General features: G+C 37.5%; 1 protein-coding gene across 5 annotated transcripts in view; it reads right to left on the reverse strand.

The window, feature by feature from the left end:
* Positions 1–14,008, reverse strand: part of CENPE (centromere protein E) — a 38,105-nt gene that overhangs the window by 8,643 nt on the left and 15,454 nt on the right. For 2 of the 5 annotated variants that reach the window (XM_030947190.1, XM_030947189.1), the window contains 16 exons: positions 13,432–13,586; positions 11,745–12,059; positions 10,627–10,938; positions 10,324–10,482; positions 9,626–9,835; positions 8,789–9,073; positions 8,519–8,677; positions 7,506–7,736; positions 6,769–6,978; positions 5,579–5,863; positions 5,309–5,467; positions 4,305–4,535; positions 2,887–3,117; positions 1,802–2,002; positions 1,575–1,721; positions 154–366 (listed from right to left, as the gene is read on the reverse strand). In XM_030947190.1, the coding sequence (XP_030803050.1) occupies positions 154–366; positions 1,575–1,721; positions 1,802–2,002; positions 2,887–3,117; positions 4,305–4,535; positions 5,309–5,467; positions 5,579–5,863; positions 6,769–6,978; positions 7,506–7,736; positions 8,519–8,677; positions 8,789–9,073; positions 9,626–9,835; positions 10,324–10,482; positions 10,627–10,938; positions 11,745–12,059; positions 13,432–13,586 (3,503 nt within the window). The remainder of the gene's footprint in view (positions 1–153; positions 367–1,574; positions 1,722–1,801; positions 2,003–2,886; positions 3,118–4,304; positions 4,536–5,308; positions 5,468–5,578; positions 5,864–6,768; positions 6,979–7,505; positions 7,737–8,518; positions 8,678–8,788; positions 9,074–9,625; positions 9,836–10,323; positions 10,483–10,626; positions 10,939–11,744; positions 12,060–13,431; positions 13,587–14,008) is intronic. The other 3 variants (XM_030947191.1, XM_030947192.1, XM_030947193.1) reach the window with 3 other exon arrangements.

The raw sequence follows: 14,008 nt of genomic DNA on the forward strand, positions 1-14,008 counted from the left end.
TCAGCTTGATTTCTCCAGTGTACGGATTCTCAAAACCCAAAGCTAGAGTATATAAAATCCTAGCTGTTACCATTGAGAGTTTATTTAAAAAAATCCCAAACCCAAATCCAAACAATATGAAGCATCCACATATTCAGCATTATAAGTTGGTACCTTCAATTTAGTCAATAATTTCTGGAGACGAGTGTTAATTTCCTCATTTTTAGTTTGAAGCGTTTTGACTTGTTTACTCTGCTCCAGTGTAAGCTGAGGCAGTATCACAGCTATCAGTGCTTTCTGACTGTTCAGTTCACTCTTTAGCTTAAGAGACACTGTAGAGAGACATTCATATCTCTTCCCCATACTTGGGAATTTCTCAAGAAGCTCCTAAATGCAAGAGAAACAAATTAATTTGTTCACAATGAGGAAAGGTGTGATTAGCTATAAACAAACATAAAATAAATTACCTGACTCCAGGACTAACCCCTACAGTATGTACTGGTTTTACAACAGGAAATGTTATTATGATTAAGACTTCAGTTTTGACTTGCCATGGGGATAGGACAAAACCACCAATCCAGGCACACACCCAGATAATTACCCAGGCAAAGTGCTTCTGTTTGAGGCTCAACAGCTGAACTGCCAGGTCACAACACACCCCATGCAGTGCTACAGGCTGGGGGAATAGTGTCTGGAAAGCTTCCTAGCAGGAAAGGAACTGGGAGTGCTGGTCAACAACTGGCAGAACATGAGCCAGGGTGTTCCCCAGTGGCCAAGAAGGCTAAGGGCATCCTGACTTGTGTCAGGAATAGTGTGGCCAGCAGGACTATGAAAGGGATCAGCACTAGCAAGGCCACACCTCAAATCTTCTGTTCAGCTCTGGGGCCCTCACTACAAAAAGAACATGGTGGTGCTGGGGAGTGTCCAGAGAAGGGCAATGGAGCTGGGGAAGGGTCTGGAGCACAAGTCCTGTGGAGTGGGTGAGGGAGCTGGGGGTGTTTCAGCCTGGAGAAAAGGAGACTGCAGGAAGACCATATCACTCTACAACTGCCTGAAAGGAGGGCTACACCCTCTTGGGGGGTCAGCCTCTTCTCTCCAGTAATATGTGATAAGTTGCACTAAGGGAGGTTTAGACTGGTTATTAGGAAAAATATCTGAATTGAAAAGGCTGCCAAGTACTGGAACAGGCTGCCCAGGGAAGTGGTGGAATCACCATCCCTGAAGCTGCTTCAAAGATGTGTACACCTGGCACTTAAGGACAAGGTTTAGCAGTGATCATGGCAGTGCTGGTTTAAGGGCTGAAATCTATAATCTAAGAGGTCTCTTCCAACCTAAATGATTCTATGAGCCTGTATGACTAGTTATTTTCATTGGGATGGCTGGACAGTAATGAAAGCAAGTGAGATATTCTGTGAGCATGAAGTTGATGTGCAACCACTGAACAACAACAGCAAATCAACTGATCCCATGATAGGCAGCATCTCAGCAAGATATTGAAACCACTTTATACATAATGCACAAAAGGCTTATGCTCCATGACAAGTGTCATTAAGTTTCTATGTGCATCCTTAAAACAAACAGAAAAATAAGCTTACCTTAATTTTCAATGTTATCTCTGTCAAGCTGTCATTGGCCGCCTGCTCTGCAATATCCACTGGGTTTACCTGAATGGACATATTGTTCAGGTTTCTCTGCTTCAGTTGCTCTAAAGCATCTTCCAGTTTGGCCTTTGTTTCAACACACTAAAATAAAAACATATATTTAAGTACCAGTTGAGATCAGAAGTTATGAATAACTCAGGTATGCAAATTGCAACACTCACCATCTCAGAATTTCTTTGCAATTCTGTCTTGAGCTGGTCCCGCTCAGACCTGGCATCCTGAAGAAATTTTTGTAGCTCATCTTTTTCTTGATTAAGTGATGAGATTTGTTCTTTAAGTTGTAAAGAGTGATTATTTCTTTCAGCTAGTAACTGGTCCTTCTCACATGAGACAATATTTAATGTCTCAGTTAACTGTTGAATCTACAATGAACAGTGGAGAAAAATGCAAATCACAGTTTGGTGGTTGTGGTCTTTATACACCCTATGAAGTAGTAAAATCAGTTGTGTCAAATACAAAAGTCACAATTCTTAATTACTAAAATTCACACTAGCAGAGAAAAAAAGTTGAAAAATAATTCAGGTGTTCTAATCACACAGAAAAAAAAATTTACAAGGAAGAGGAACAGCATGACACCCAAAAAGTTTACATCAGTCAACTTTGGTTTTCTGTAAAGCAAGCGGAATCAAAGGAAAAGGCAATCAACCTATGTCTATATCATAAGAAAATTAAAATAAATAGAAGATGAGCATAAAAGATGGACAAGATCTTTATATTTCCTCAACTGGAGAGCAATATTTGCTAAACTGAAGCAATCCTCAATTATACTCTTTGATCTACAATGGAAAAATTTGACAGGTGAAAAGCTGCAAAGTAAACACTATGAAAAGCATGACTAGGCTAGAACTAAGTGCAAGACTTTCAAACATTGTCTGGCATTCAGAAAGTGTGCAAAGCACCAACTACTCAAAACCCAGTTAAGTCCACACTGTCTACACAGTGCCTTTTAAAAAAGGTGGAAGACATGTTCAGTTACTGATAATTATATTAAAAATGCACACATATGATGAATTCACATTCATTCTAAAACTGGACCAATCCAACATGTTACAAGGCTGAGATCAGTAGACAATGTTATTCCTAAAAATCCATAAAGAAACAAAATCCTTTGCCCATGGTTCGTGTATGTTTACCAACCATAAAGCTGATGTGCTGAGAATAAAAATCAGAATTTGTGCAAATGTTTAGCATATGAGTAATAAAACATCAGAATACAAAATAGTGACTAAACACCAAAACTCCTCACCTTGTTTGTTAGGCTGTCCTTCAAAATCTCTGCCTGCCTCTGAACCTTTAACAAGTGTTCTTCCCTTTCTCTACAAGTCTCTACCATGTGCTGAAGCTCATCCTTCTCCTTGTTAAGTGAAGTGATTCTCTCAAGCTGCTCACTCATTGCCCTTTCAGTTTGCTGCTTTTCTGCCAGGAGGTCGCTATACTCAGCTGAGACACGAGTCAGGTTTTCAGTGACTTCAGTGAGCTGGAAAGAACAAATCCAAAGCAGGATTGGTATTTGTAATCACCTTTTGCATGGGCAAAAATAAATTGATGCTTTTGAGAAAATACAACCAGTAACATTATAGGTTCCTAAGGTTTCCTGTCCCAGCAATGAAATTTAGATGGAAGAATGTTGTTGGATCATCATTCAGAAGCACTGCCTGTACATATGGGTTGTCGTAAATGGATTGTTTTAAGGAAAATAATACCCCCAGTGGTTTCCTGCTGTAGTAAGCCAAAAAAGACAAAATTTTGCTTAAGAGCCAATCAAATGTCAGTGCTACTGACTCAGTGGAAGGCAAAAGTAAAAAGTGGGAAAACACGCAAGACATTCTAAATCCATAAAAATGCCTCAGTTGCTGTATGCATAGGAGACATCACAATACCCTAAAATCCACACTGGCTTCAGACATGAACAGAAAAAGTAGAGAACCAAATGATAATAGTGTAATAAATTCAAGCCTGACCTGAGCTGTCCTAAAGTTGCTCAAGGATCTTCAGAATGAGATAGCTAAATGACATTATTGGAATGTATAAAATTTAAGACTGGGAAAAGAGAGAGAAGTGCATTGTTGATTCCAAATAATATTCATTCATTTAGCATCAAGACATCTTTTGTTATAAATAATGGGTTTCTTTAGTACATCTACTAGAGCTCTACAAACTGAAGCGTGCAGTAGACATGGACAACCAAATTCAGAAGAACTTGTAATTTTCTTGACAAAACTGCTTCTGACCTTCTGCTGCAGGCTCATCAGTTTTTCCCTTCAATGCCTCTTGCACCTTCGAGAGCGTGCAAAGCACCAAGGATTCAAAACCCAGTTAAGTTCATGCTGTCTACACAGTGCCTTTTAAAAAGTTGGGAATATATGTTCAATGACTGATTATTGTATTGAATAGGCACTCATCAGATAAAATCACATTCATTCCGAAGAAGGACCAATCCAACCAAGGTTACAAAGCTGAGACAAGATAAGGATGTTATTGCTAAATAGCAGTGGCAAACAAACTTAGACAGAACCCTTTGCCCATGTTCACGTTTGCTTGCCAACACAAAAATGATGCTCTCAGAATTAAGAATTAAATAGGATTTAGGTAAAGCAAGAATTTGGCACATCAGTTACAAAACATCAGAATACATAATAGTGACTAAACACCAAAACTCCTCACCTTGTTTGTTAGGCCGTCCTTCAAAATCTCTGCCTGCCTCTGAACCTTTAACAAGTGTTCTTCCCTTTCTCTACAAGTCTCTACCATGTGCTGAAGCTCATCCTTCTCCTTGTTAAGTGAAGTGATTCTCTCAAGCTGCTCACTCATTGCCCTTTCAGTTTGCTGCTTTTCTGCCAGGAGGTCACTGTACTCAGCTGAGACACGAGTCAGGTTTTCAGTGACTTCAGTGAGCTGGAAAGAACAAATCCAAAGCAGGATTGGTATTTGTAATCACCTTTTGCATGGGCAAAAATAAATTGATGCTTTTGAGAAAATACAACCATTATAGTAACATTATAGGTTCCTAAGATTTCCTGTCCCAGCAATGAAGTGTAGATTGAAGAGTGTTGTTGGATCATCATTCAGAAGCACTGCCTGTACATATAGGCTGTTGTAAATGGATTGTTTTAGGATAAATAATAGTCCCAGTGATTTCCTGCTATAGAAGGCCAAAATTTTACTTAAGAGCCAGTCAAATGTCAGTGCTACTGTCTCAGTGGAAGACAAAAGTAAAATGTGGGAATACATGCAAGACATTCTGAATCCATTAAAACGCCTCAGTTGCTCTATCCATAGTAGATGAGACATTACTGAGAGTTAAAAATGAAGCCTACAATCCACAGTGGCTTCGGGCATGAAAACAAAAAGTAGAGAACAAATTTATAATAGAGTAATAGATTACAGAATGAGTAAGCTCTCCTAAAGTTACTCAAGGATCTTCAGAATGAGATAGCTGAATGACATTATTGGATTGCATAAAATTTAAGGCTGGGAAAAGAGAGAGAAGTTAAAGTGCATTGTTGATTCTAAATAATATTCACTCATTCTGTACCAAGACAGCTTTAGTTATAAATAATGGGTTTCTTTAGTACATCTACTGCAGCCCTACAAACTGGAGTTTGTAGTAGACACGGACCACCAAACTCAGCAGAACTTGTAATTTTCTTGACAAAACTGCTTCTGACCTTCTGCTGCAGCTCATCAGTTTTTCCCTTCAATGCCTCTTGCGCCTTCAAGAGCTGATTTTCTTTCTCTGAAATGCTTCCTTTCAGCTCCACAATCTTCTCCTGATGCTGTCCAAGAGATTCACGAGTACATCTCAACTCCTCCTGCATCTCTGAGTTCTTTGGACACAATTAAAGTACATTAACACACTGACACCTGAACTACACTTCCAAAAATTCAAGAAATCTACTAGAGTTGCTCTCCTATGGGAAGAGAGGTACTTTTATTACCTTGCTAATTGTCTCCTGTAGTGTTTCTCTTAGCTGGTCTCTCTCATTCTGGAGATTTTCCAGTTGCATTTTAAATTCATCATCATCTCTTTCTGTCTGGATGCTGATTTCCTGGGAGTCACGTGGTTTTGGAATAACCTCTGTTCTCTCTGTGTTTTCAGATTCCCCTTGATATTCACTGGCCTTTGCTTCCTCCATTTCACGCAATTTCTGTTGTGCCTGGCTCAGCTCTTCTCTCAGAAGCCATAACTCTTGCTCCATAGATTGTCCTTGAATCTGTGGTATCTATTTTGTATGAGATTCAAATAAACATATTCAGAATGCAGCTTTAGGAAAAACGTATCTGACACCTTTGACAGGTTGATTATGTACAACAGACAGCAACACTGCTTTAGACAGATTTGTACTTCTTTGCCAAAGTCCATATTCAATTTAAGTTTCTTGAAATAAGAGACATGTGAAAAAAAAACTTGAAGCAACAGTTTCTAAAAGAAGTTATCAGAAGTAGAGTTTCATGTCATACTTTAAGTATAGAGGGAATATCAGCAACAAAAAAGCCCAACAACAAACCTCTCCCATCTCAGAACTAGAGACCTTATCTCTATTTGTAGTCTCAAAAGTATAAAATGCTAGGTAGGCCCAGAAAATTATTTACTTGAAATTTGTCCATGGCCTCTTCAATATTAAAATAAATGCACATACAATACTTTTCTTTTGAAGTTTACATAATATATATATGTGTCTGTGTTTGTATATGTGTGTGTATATATATATACACATATATATATACACACACACACAATGGTACAATCAGCACATGCAGTTATAGAAAGTGTTGGTTGCTATGTCCCTTCCATTGAAAAAGGACAAAGTCAGTTCTAGCCATGCTTTAAAAAATCAGAATTACTCTACAGATGAGCAAATTTTAGCTCCACCATACTTGATTATAAGAACTATATCCATGTGCAGACCAATACAGAACACCTCCATCCTAAATCAAGTCAATATTTTACTAACAGAAAAACATTTGTCACATTCTGGTACCAGATGTCCATTCATAAATATATGGGGAGTTATACCTCAAGTAAACAATAAATTTGCTCTTTAATGCTCTGCAGCTTTTGCAAATTATTTCACTCAAGCAAAAGTTTAAATAAGCAAGCTTCCCATTACAGCTTTAGCATAATTACCAAAGTTCCTTCCCCAAACTCCTCTGTTTTCAAAAGTAAACTGTCCAGCTTCTCCTGCAATGAACGGTTCTCTTGGGTAAGAAAAATGATTTGTTCCTTTTGCACCTGAAGCTGAGCACTTTCTCTACAGCTATTACTTTCTGATTTTTCCTCAGCAAGCTGATCTCTCTCTGATGTGATGATTTTCATTTCTTCTGTCATTTCTGAGATCTGTTAAAAAATATGCAAAGACAGCATTCTCATCAATTCAATATAAAATTAAATGCCAAAGCTTTGTTTGATTCCCTCTCCTACAGTGTTCTTAATGTTAAACCAGTACAACCAAAGTAGAACATCTTCCAAACCAAACCTATTATTCAAAGAGCATGCAAAGCATGAAGGATTCAAAACCCAGTTAGGTTCATGCTGTCTACACAGTGCCTTTTAGAAAGTTGGGAATATATGTTCAATGACTGATTATTGTATTGAATAGGCACTAAGGCAAATTCACATTCATTCCAAAGAAGGACCAATGCAATGGGTTACAAGGCTGAGACAAGCTGAGCATGTTATTGCTAAATATCAGTAGCAAACAAACTTAGACAAAATCCTTTGCCCGTGTTCATGTTTGCTTGCCAATACAAAAATTATGCTCTCAGAATTAAGAATTAAATAGGATTTAGGTGAAGCAAGTGTTTGGCACATCAGTTACAAAACATCAGAATACATAATAGTGACTAAACACCAAAACTCCTCACCTTGTTTGTTAGGCTGTCCTTCAAAATCTCTGCCTGCCTCTGAACCTTTAACAAGTGTTCTTCCCTTTCTCTACAAGTCTCTACCATGTGCTGAAGCTCATCCTTCTCCTTGTTAAGTGAAGTGATTCTCTCAAGCTGCTCACTCATTGCCCTTTCAGTTTGCTGCTTTTCTGCCAGGAGGTCACCATATTCAGCTGAGACACGAGTCAGGTTTTCAGTGACTTCAGTGAGCTGGAAAGAACAAATCCAAAGCAGGATTGGTATTTGTAATCATCTTTTGCATGGGCAAAAATAAATTGATGCTTTTGAGAAAATACAACCAGTAACATTATAGGTTCCTAAGGTTTCTTGTCCCAGCAATGACATTTAGATGGAAGAGTGTTGTTGGATCATCATTCAGAAGCACTGTCTGTACATATGGGCTGTTGTAAATGGATTGTTTTAAGGAAGACATCCCCAGTGGTTTCCTGCTGTAGTAAGCCAAAAAACCAAAAAAACCAATTTTGCTTAAGAGCCAATCAAATGTCAGTGCTACTGTCTCAGTGGAAGGCAAGAGTAAAATGTGGGAATACATGCAAGACATTCTGAATCCATTAAAATGCCTCAGTTGCTCTATCCATAGTAGATAGGAGACATTCCTATATATTAATATGAAGCCTACCATCCACACTGGCTTCAGACATGAAAATAAAAACTACAGAACCAATTTATAATAGTGGAATAAATTAAAGCATGACCTAAGCTCTCCTAAAGTTGCTCAAGGATCTTCAGAATGAGATAGCTGAATGACATTATTGGATTGCATAAAATTTAAGGCTGGGAAAAGAGAGAGAAGTTAACGTGCATTGTTGATTCTAAATAATATTCACTCATTCTGTACCAAGACAGCTTTAGTTATAAATAATGGGTTTCTTTAGTACATCTACTGCAGCCCTACAAACTGGAGTTTGTAGTAGACACGGACCACCAAACTCAGCAGAACTTGTAATTTTCTTGACAAAACTGCTTCTGACCTTCTGCTGCAGCTCATCAGTTTTTCCCTTCAATGCCTCTTGCGCCTTCAAGAGCTGATTTTCTTTCTCTGAAATGCTTCCTTTCAGCTCCACAATCTTCTCCTGATGCTGTCCAAGAGATTCACGAGTACATCTCAACTCCTCCTGCATCTCTGAGTTCTTTGGACACAATTAAAGTACATTAACACACTGACACCTGAACTACACTTCCAAAAATTCAAGAAATCTACTAGAGTTGCTCTCCTATGGGAAGAGAGGTACTTTTATTACCTTGCTAATTGTCTCCTGTAGTGTTTCTCTTAGCTGGTCTCTCTCATTCTGGAGATTTTCCAGTTGCATTTTAAATTCATCATCATCTCTTTCTGTCTGGATGCTGATTTCCTGGGAGTCACGTGGTTTTGGAATAACCTCTGTTCTCTCTGTGTTTTCAGATTCCCCTTGATATTCACTGGCCTTTGCTTCCTCCATTTCACGCAATTTCTGTTGTGCCTGGCTCAGCTCTTCTCTCAGAAGCCATAACTCTTGCTCCATAGATTGTCCTTGAATCTGTGGTATCTATTTTGTAAGAGATTCAAGTAAACGCATCCAGGAAGTACTTTTAGGAAAAACGTATCTGACACCTTTGACAGGTTGATTATGTACAACAATCAGAGGCACTGCTATAAAAGCACACACAGATAGGTGTAATCAGCACATCCAATTACATTTACAACAAGTGATCTGTGCAATGTCCCTTTCAGTGCCAGTAAAAGAAGTTCTACCTTTGCTTTAAAAGAGCCAATCCCCCCTTTTTAGATGAGGTTTTAGGTTCATCTACTTAATTATAGAACATTCCTGTGCAGAGCAGTACATATCATTACTATCCTGTAATGAGCTAATGTTCTATTTATTGTCATTGTCCTACTGAATGTCCATATATGTATATATACACATTTATTTATGTAAACAATATGGGTGGCCTATATCTCAAGTAAACCATAATAAACTTGGAGTTTAATGAGGTGCACTCAAGTACCGTGACCCTTTTCTGCAGTGTGTTTTGCAATTATTTCACTCAAGCAAAAGTTTAAATAAGCAAGCTTCCCATTACAGCTTTAGCATAATTACCAAAGTTCCTTCCCCAAACTCCTCTGTTTTCAAAAGTAAACTGTCCAGCTTCTCCTGCAATGAACGGTTCTCTTGGGTAAGAAAAATGATTTGTTCCTTTTGCACCTGAAGCTGAGCACTTTCTCTACAGCTATTACTTTCTGATTTTTCCTCAGCAAGCTGATCTCTCTCTGATGTGACGATTTTCATTTCTTCTGTCATTTCTGAGATCTGTTAAAAAATATGCAAAGACAGCATTCTCATCAATTCAATATAAAATTAAATGCCAAAGCTTTGTTTGATTCCTTCTCTAACAGTATTTAGAACAGGCTTCTGTGATACATTGGGATCTGAGTTCCCATTGACTATCATGTCTTACAGTTCTCATTGGGACTGTTATAAATAATGAAATTTCTATTTTAAATATAAATCAGCCTCATTTCTACACTTAAGTAACCCCCATCTCCTCTTCCTTTTCCCATCCAATGCCACCACTCAAATCCACAACCATGGGACACACAAGTTAAGCAAAAGTTAATTTGACTGTACATTACCCCTTGAAGCTCTACAGAAACAGCAGCAGCTGGTCAAGACTTGGATTAGGCAGTAGTCTTTTCCTGCCCACTTGCTATCAAGAGCCCAGAAAGTTTTTAAGGGCATGCAGAAGAGACTAGAAGCAGATTAACTGGGCTTGTTTAAATTACTGCATAAAGTTTTACCTGTATTTGGAGTTCTTTAATGGTTTTCCCTAGTGCCTCTTCCACACTCAGAATCTGAGATTCTTTTTCAGAAATATCCTTTTCCAACTTCTTGACAGTTTTTTGGGATTCCTTCAGAGAATTTTGTGTATTTCTCAGATCTTCATGTGCCAGGATGTTCTTTAGAATACAAGAGAGAAAATCCACAAAGAAAATAATGTATTTTGTAATATTTGTAAGCATTCCTTGATTAATAACAACCACACAAACTCCCACTCCTATATTCTCCTAAATATTAATATAGTTTAAAAGTCCTCCTCCTACCATTGAAACAGTGTCCTTTATATCCTCTCTGAGTTGCTCTGTTTCAGCTTGGAGAAATTCCTCTTTTTGCTTCAGGTCATCTCTTTCCTGTGTTAGAGTTCTTATTTCTTCCTGACATTCTGTAAGCTGCTGCAAGACTGCCTGGATCTCCAAATCTTTGGCCTCCAGTCTTACTTCACTAATCCTTTCTTCCTCTTTTAATTGTTCCAATTCGTTTAACTTCTGCTGAGTCCGAACAAGATTTTCTCTTAGTTCAAGAAGTTGGCTTTGCTCTGCTTCTCTCTCTTCCAGTTCTTTTATTTTGCTAGAGAGCTTTAGTTTGCAAAGGAAAAGGACAGACACTTGCATTGTAATGCAGAACTCCGTTATATGTACATGTTCTCACAGATTATTTTTGAGCTTAGAAAGGAAGAAAGATGCTAGCTAGCAAGGTCATAATTTCTCTGTAAGTCACTGCTTATACTCTTGCCCACAATAAATAAGCATTTTTTTATGGAACCTTCCTGTGATGGCTCCTTAGTAGCAGAAGTCTTACTAGAACATACACATCAAACTGTAGCATAGCTTAGGAATTATCAAAACCGTAGTTGGAATATGACAGCCAGAGCAGTGCCCAAAGCTTTGTCAGAAATATGTATGCTTCACTTCCCTTTCTTTAAATTTTTTTTATATTTCTTTTTCCATTCTGGCCAAATGGTCAATTTCTGTTGCTATTCTCTCTGGTTTGAAAGAACTCATATTTTAAAAGGTCTCCAGTTCCCAATGAGGAAACTTTGTTTCAATACCTTTATATAGAGTAGGTGAGAGCAGCATTGATAGAAAAAAATTTACATAATAAAGGTATTACTTAAGAATGGAAAAAGAATTAAAAGGTCAATTACAGAAGAATCTAGAGCAATTATATTTCTTTTCCTACAAGAAGAGTCCACTGAGCTGACTAAACCTTCAATATAGTTCTGGCACAGAGTAAGTAATACCCACTCATGCCAGAGGAAGCCAGTGATCATGTCATCTATACCTTTCAGAGTATTCCTCCAAAAATGTTTTATACGGTTTTTTTAGCACTATGAATTAATTCCTCAAGTCTCATATGTAAAAAGGAGCAAGCTGACACTGACCTCTAATTTCACTTCATCCAAAATTGTTTTAGACTCTTGTGCTTCTTTAGATAGGCATTCTATTTGGAGCTTCATTTGTTCATTAGTTTCTGATGCAGCTATGTATTTTTGTTCTATTTCTTCATGGAGCTGTTTAAGTGCTACATATTCCTCATCAGACTTTGTATATTTCAGTTCTACATCTGTGAGATTGTCTTTTGATTTTTCAATTTCTTCAGACATATGTTTAAGTCTCATTGCATTATCAGCTACTTCAGAAAGCAGCTTTTCGTTTTCCAGTTTTAATAAGCGTAACTCCTCACATTTTTCGACAATCTGCCAACAGAAACAATATTAATATACAGTGGTTTCTAAATCAGTATTTGTCAGAACTACATAATAAAAACCAGGTACATGTGAAGATGCAGGAAATAAAGTACAGGCAAACATACACAATACATTGGGTTTTGCTGTTGGGAGGGAACTGTCTAGCAAAGAATCTTTAAAACAGAAGGATTCCCAAGTCCTGAAATCTCTCTTCTAACTCTTAAGATGTTCTTCAGTGCTTCCTATTTCCTATGTTTGAGCTAAGACTGGACTCCTAAATGGAATTTTTACATTTATCAATACTTTCTTCACAATACTGATCCCTTGGATTGGCTCCCTAGAACAGAAGCAAGAGAGAGTTAGAGAACAAAGTAGGTAGCCTGGCAGAGGCTACACCCAAGATGGACAACAGTCACAAGTTTTCTCAGATGGTAGAATTTGGGTCTGTTTGCATATCAGAGGTTAATTGTCCAACTATAGCTTCGGGTAAAAGTCACATTTCCCCCGTTTCCTTTTCCCCCTCTCTGATTCACTTTTATTTATACTTTCTAGGGCCTGAGGTAAATGATGTGACCTTGGTTCCCAGGCCCAGAAGGATTGTTCAGTCCGACTAAAATGTGAAGAAAGCTAACTAGCGTTTCATATAGAGTTCAGAATTATACACTAATGCAGTACAGAATCTGAACAATATAAACAGTAAAACCTTAAGGCATCAATAGAGAGAAAGTTGTTAACATTTAATTACATTTTGTTGATTAGTGGAAGTAGACAAAGCATTAATGAGTTTGTAGATTACTTGCCCTGAATAATTTTCACTGTGCGAGTGGTTCTTAGAACAAAGAAAGCTAGAAACTGTTTGCCCACAAACCCTTTAAAATATTTACAGCATACTTAGTCTACTAATCCCTTACCTGCTAGGAAATAAAAAAGTTTCCTAACAAGTTTTCCAGAATTTGCAACGTAAACCTCTAACTTCTCAAGCAGAATTTCTGCTAAGAGATCTTCACATTTTCTCTTTGCTTAGTTACACCAAAAAAAAAAAAAATCATTTCTAAAATAGTGCCCAGGATCAAACACCATTATATTTATACATTCAGCTGTCAGTGGTGACCACAGCAAATAGACATGCAAAGGTTGGACTAGAAAATAACACATAATTATAGTAGTCAATGACTAAACATATTAAATTAAACAAACTTATTCCTCGGTACAAATATTAAATATCTGAGAAGCAACAATTTAAGAAACTTAACTGTAAAATCTCAGGTTGACTCATGACAACTTTTGGCTTTAAAGCTTCATATCCAATAGACCTCCATTAGTACATTACCAGTGAAGAACAATACAAAACCAAGAAAAAAGGTTAGATTTTTTTTTTTACCTCTTTCTTTTGCATCTCAACCGTACTTGGTAGAGACTGAAATTCTGATAGCTCATTTACTTGTTTCTGTAGAAGTGCATTCTCTTTCAAAGCATTTTCTAGTTCTCCTTTTAAGTCAGCTGCCTTTTTTTCCAGCTCCACATGAGAAAGCAAATCTAGAAAATGAAGTTTAAACTAATAAGCAAGTGCAAGAGAAAAAAGCGTATTTTAAGTTAAGCAGAAGATTTATAATGCATTCTGGATGTCATATTGTTGTAATTCCCAAAAAGTACATTTTACTGTTGCTAACAATTAAAAGACAAAGCTCCCGGTCATAAATCTGTCAGCACTTCTTAGGCTGATATCCAGTTTATTTTAGATTCTCTCTAACAATCTTCATTAACTTGACTGTGCAAAATATTTTGCAAGCTGCAATTTTCCAGAATGTTCAAGGAAGTGCTTAAGTAGTTACTCCATGCCAGCAATACCAGATACTTTGGTTGCTTTATACTGACCAGAGTCTCCCTATATTGAGGAAGACAAGAGCTAAAGCCTTGCCTATTCTCCCACCATTACAGGGCAAGGGGAGGAGAGAGGG

This window comes from Camarhynchus parvulus, chromosome 4 (genome assembly GCF_901933205.1).
Source record: "Camarhynchus parvulus chromosome 4, STF_HiC, whole genome shotgun sequence".
Taxonomy (NCBI): domain Eukaryota; kingdom Metazoa; phylum Chordata; class Aves; order Passeriformes; family Thraupidae; genus Camarhynchus; species Camarhynchus parvulus.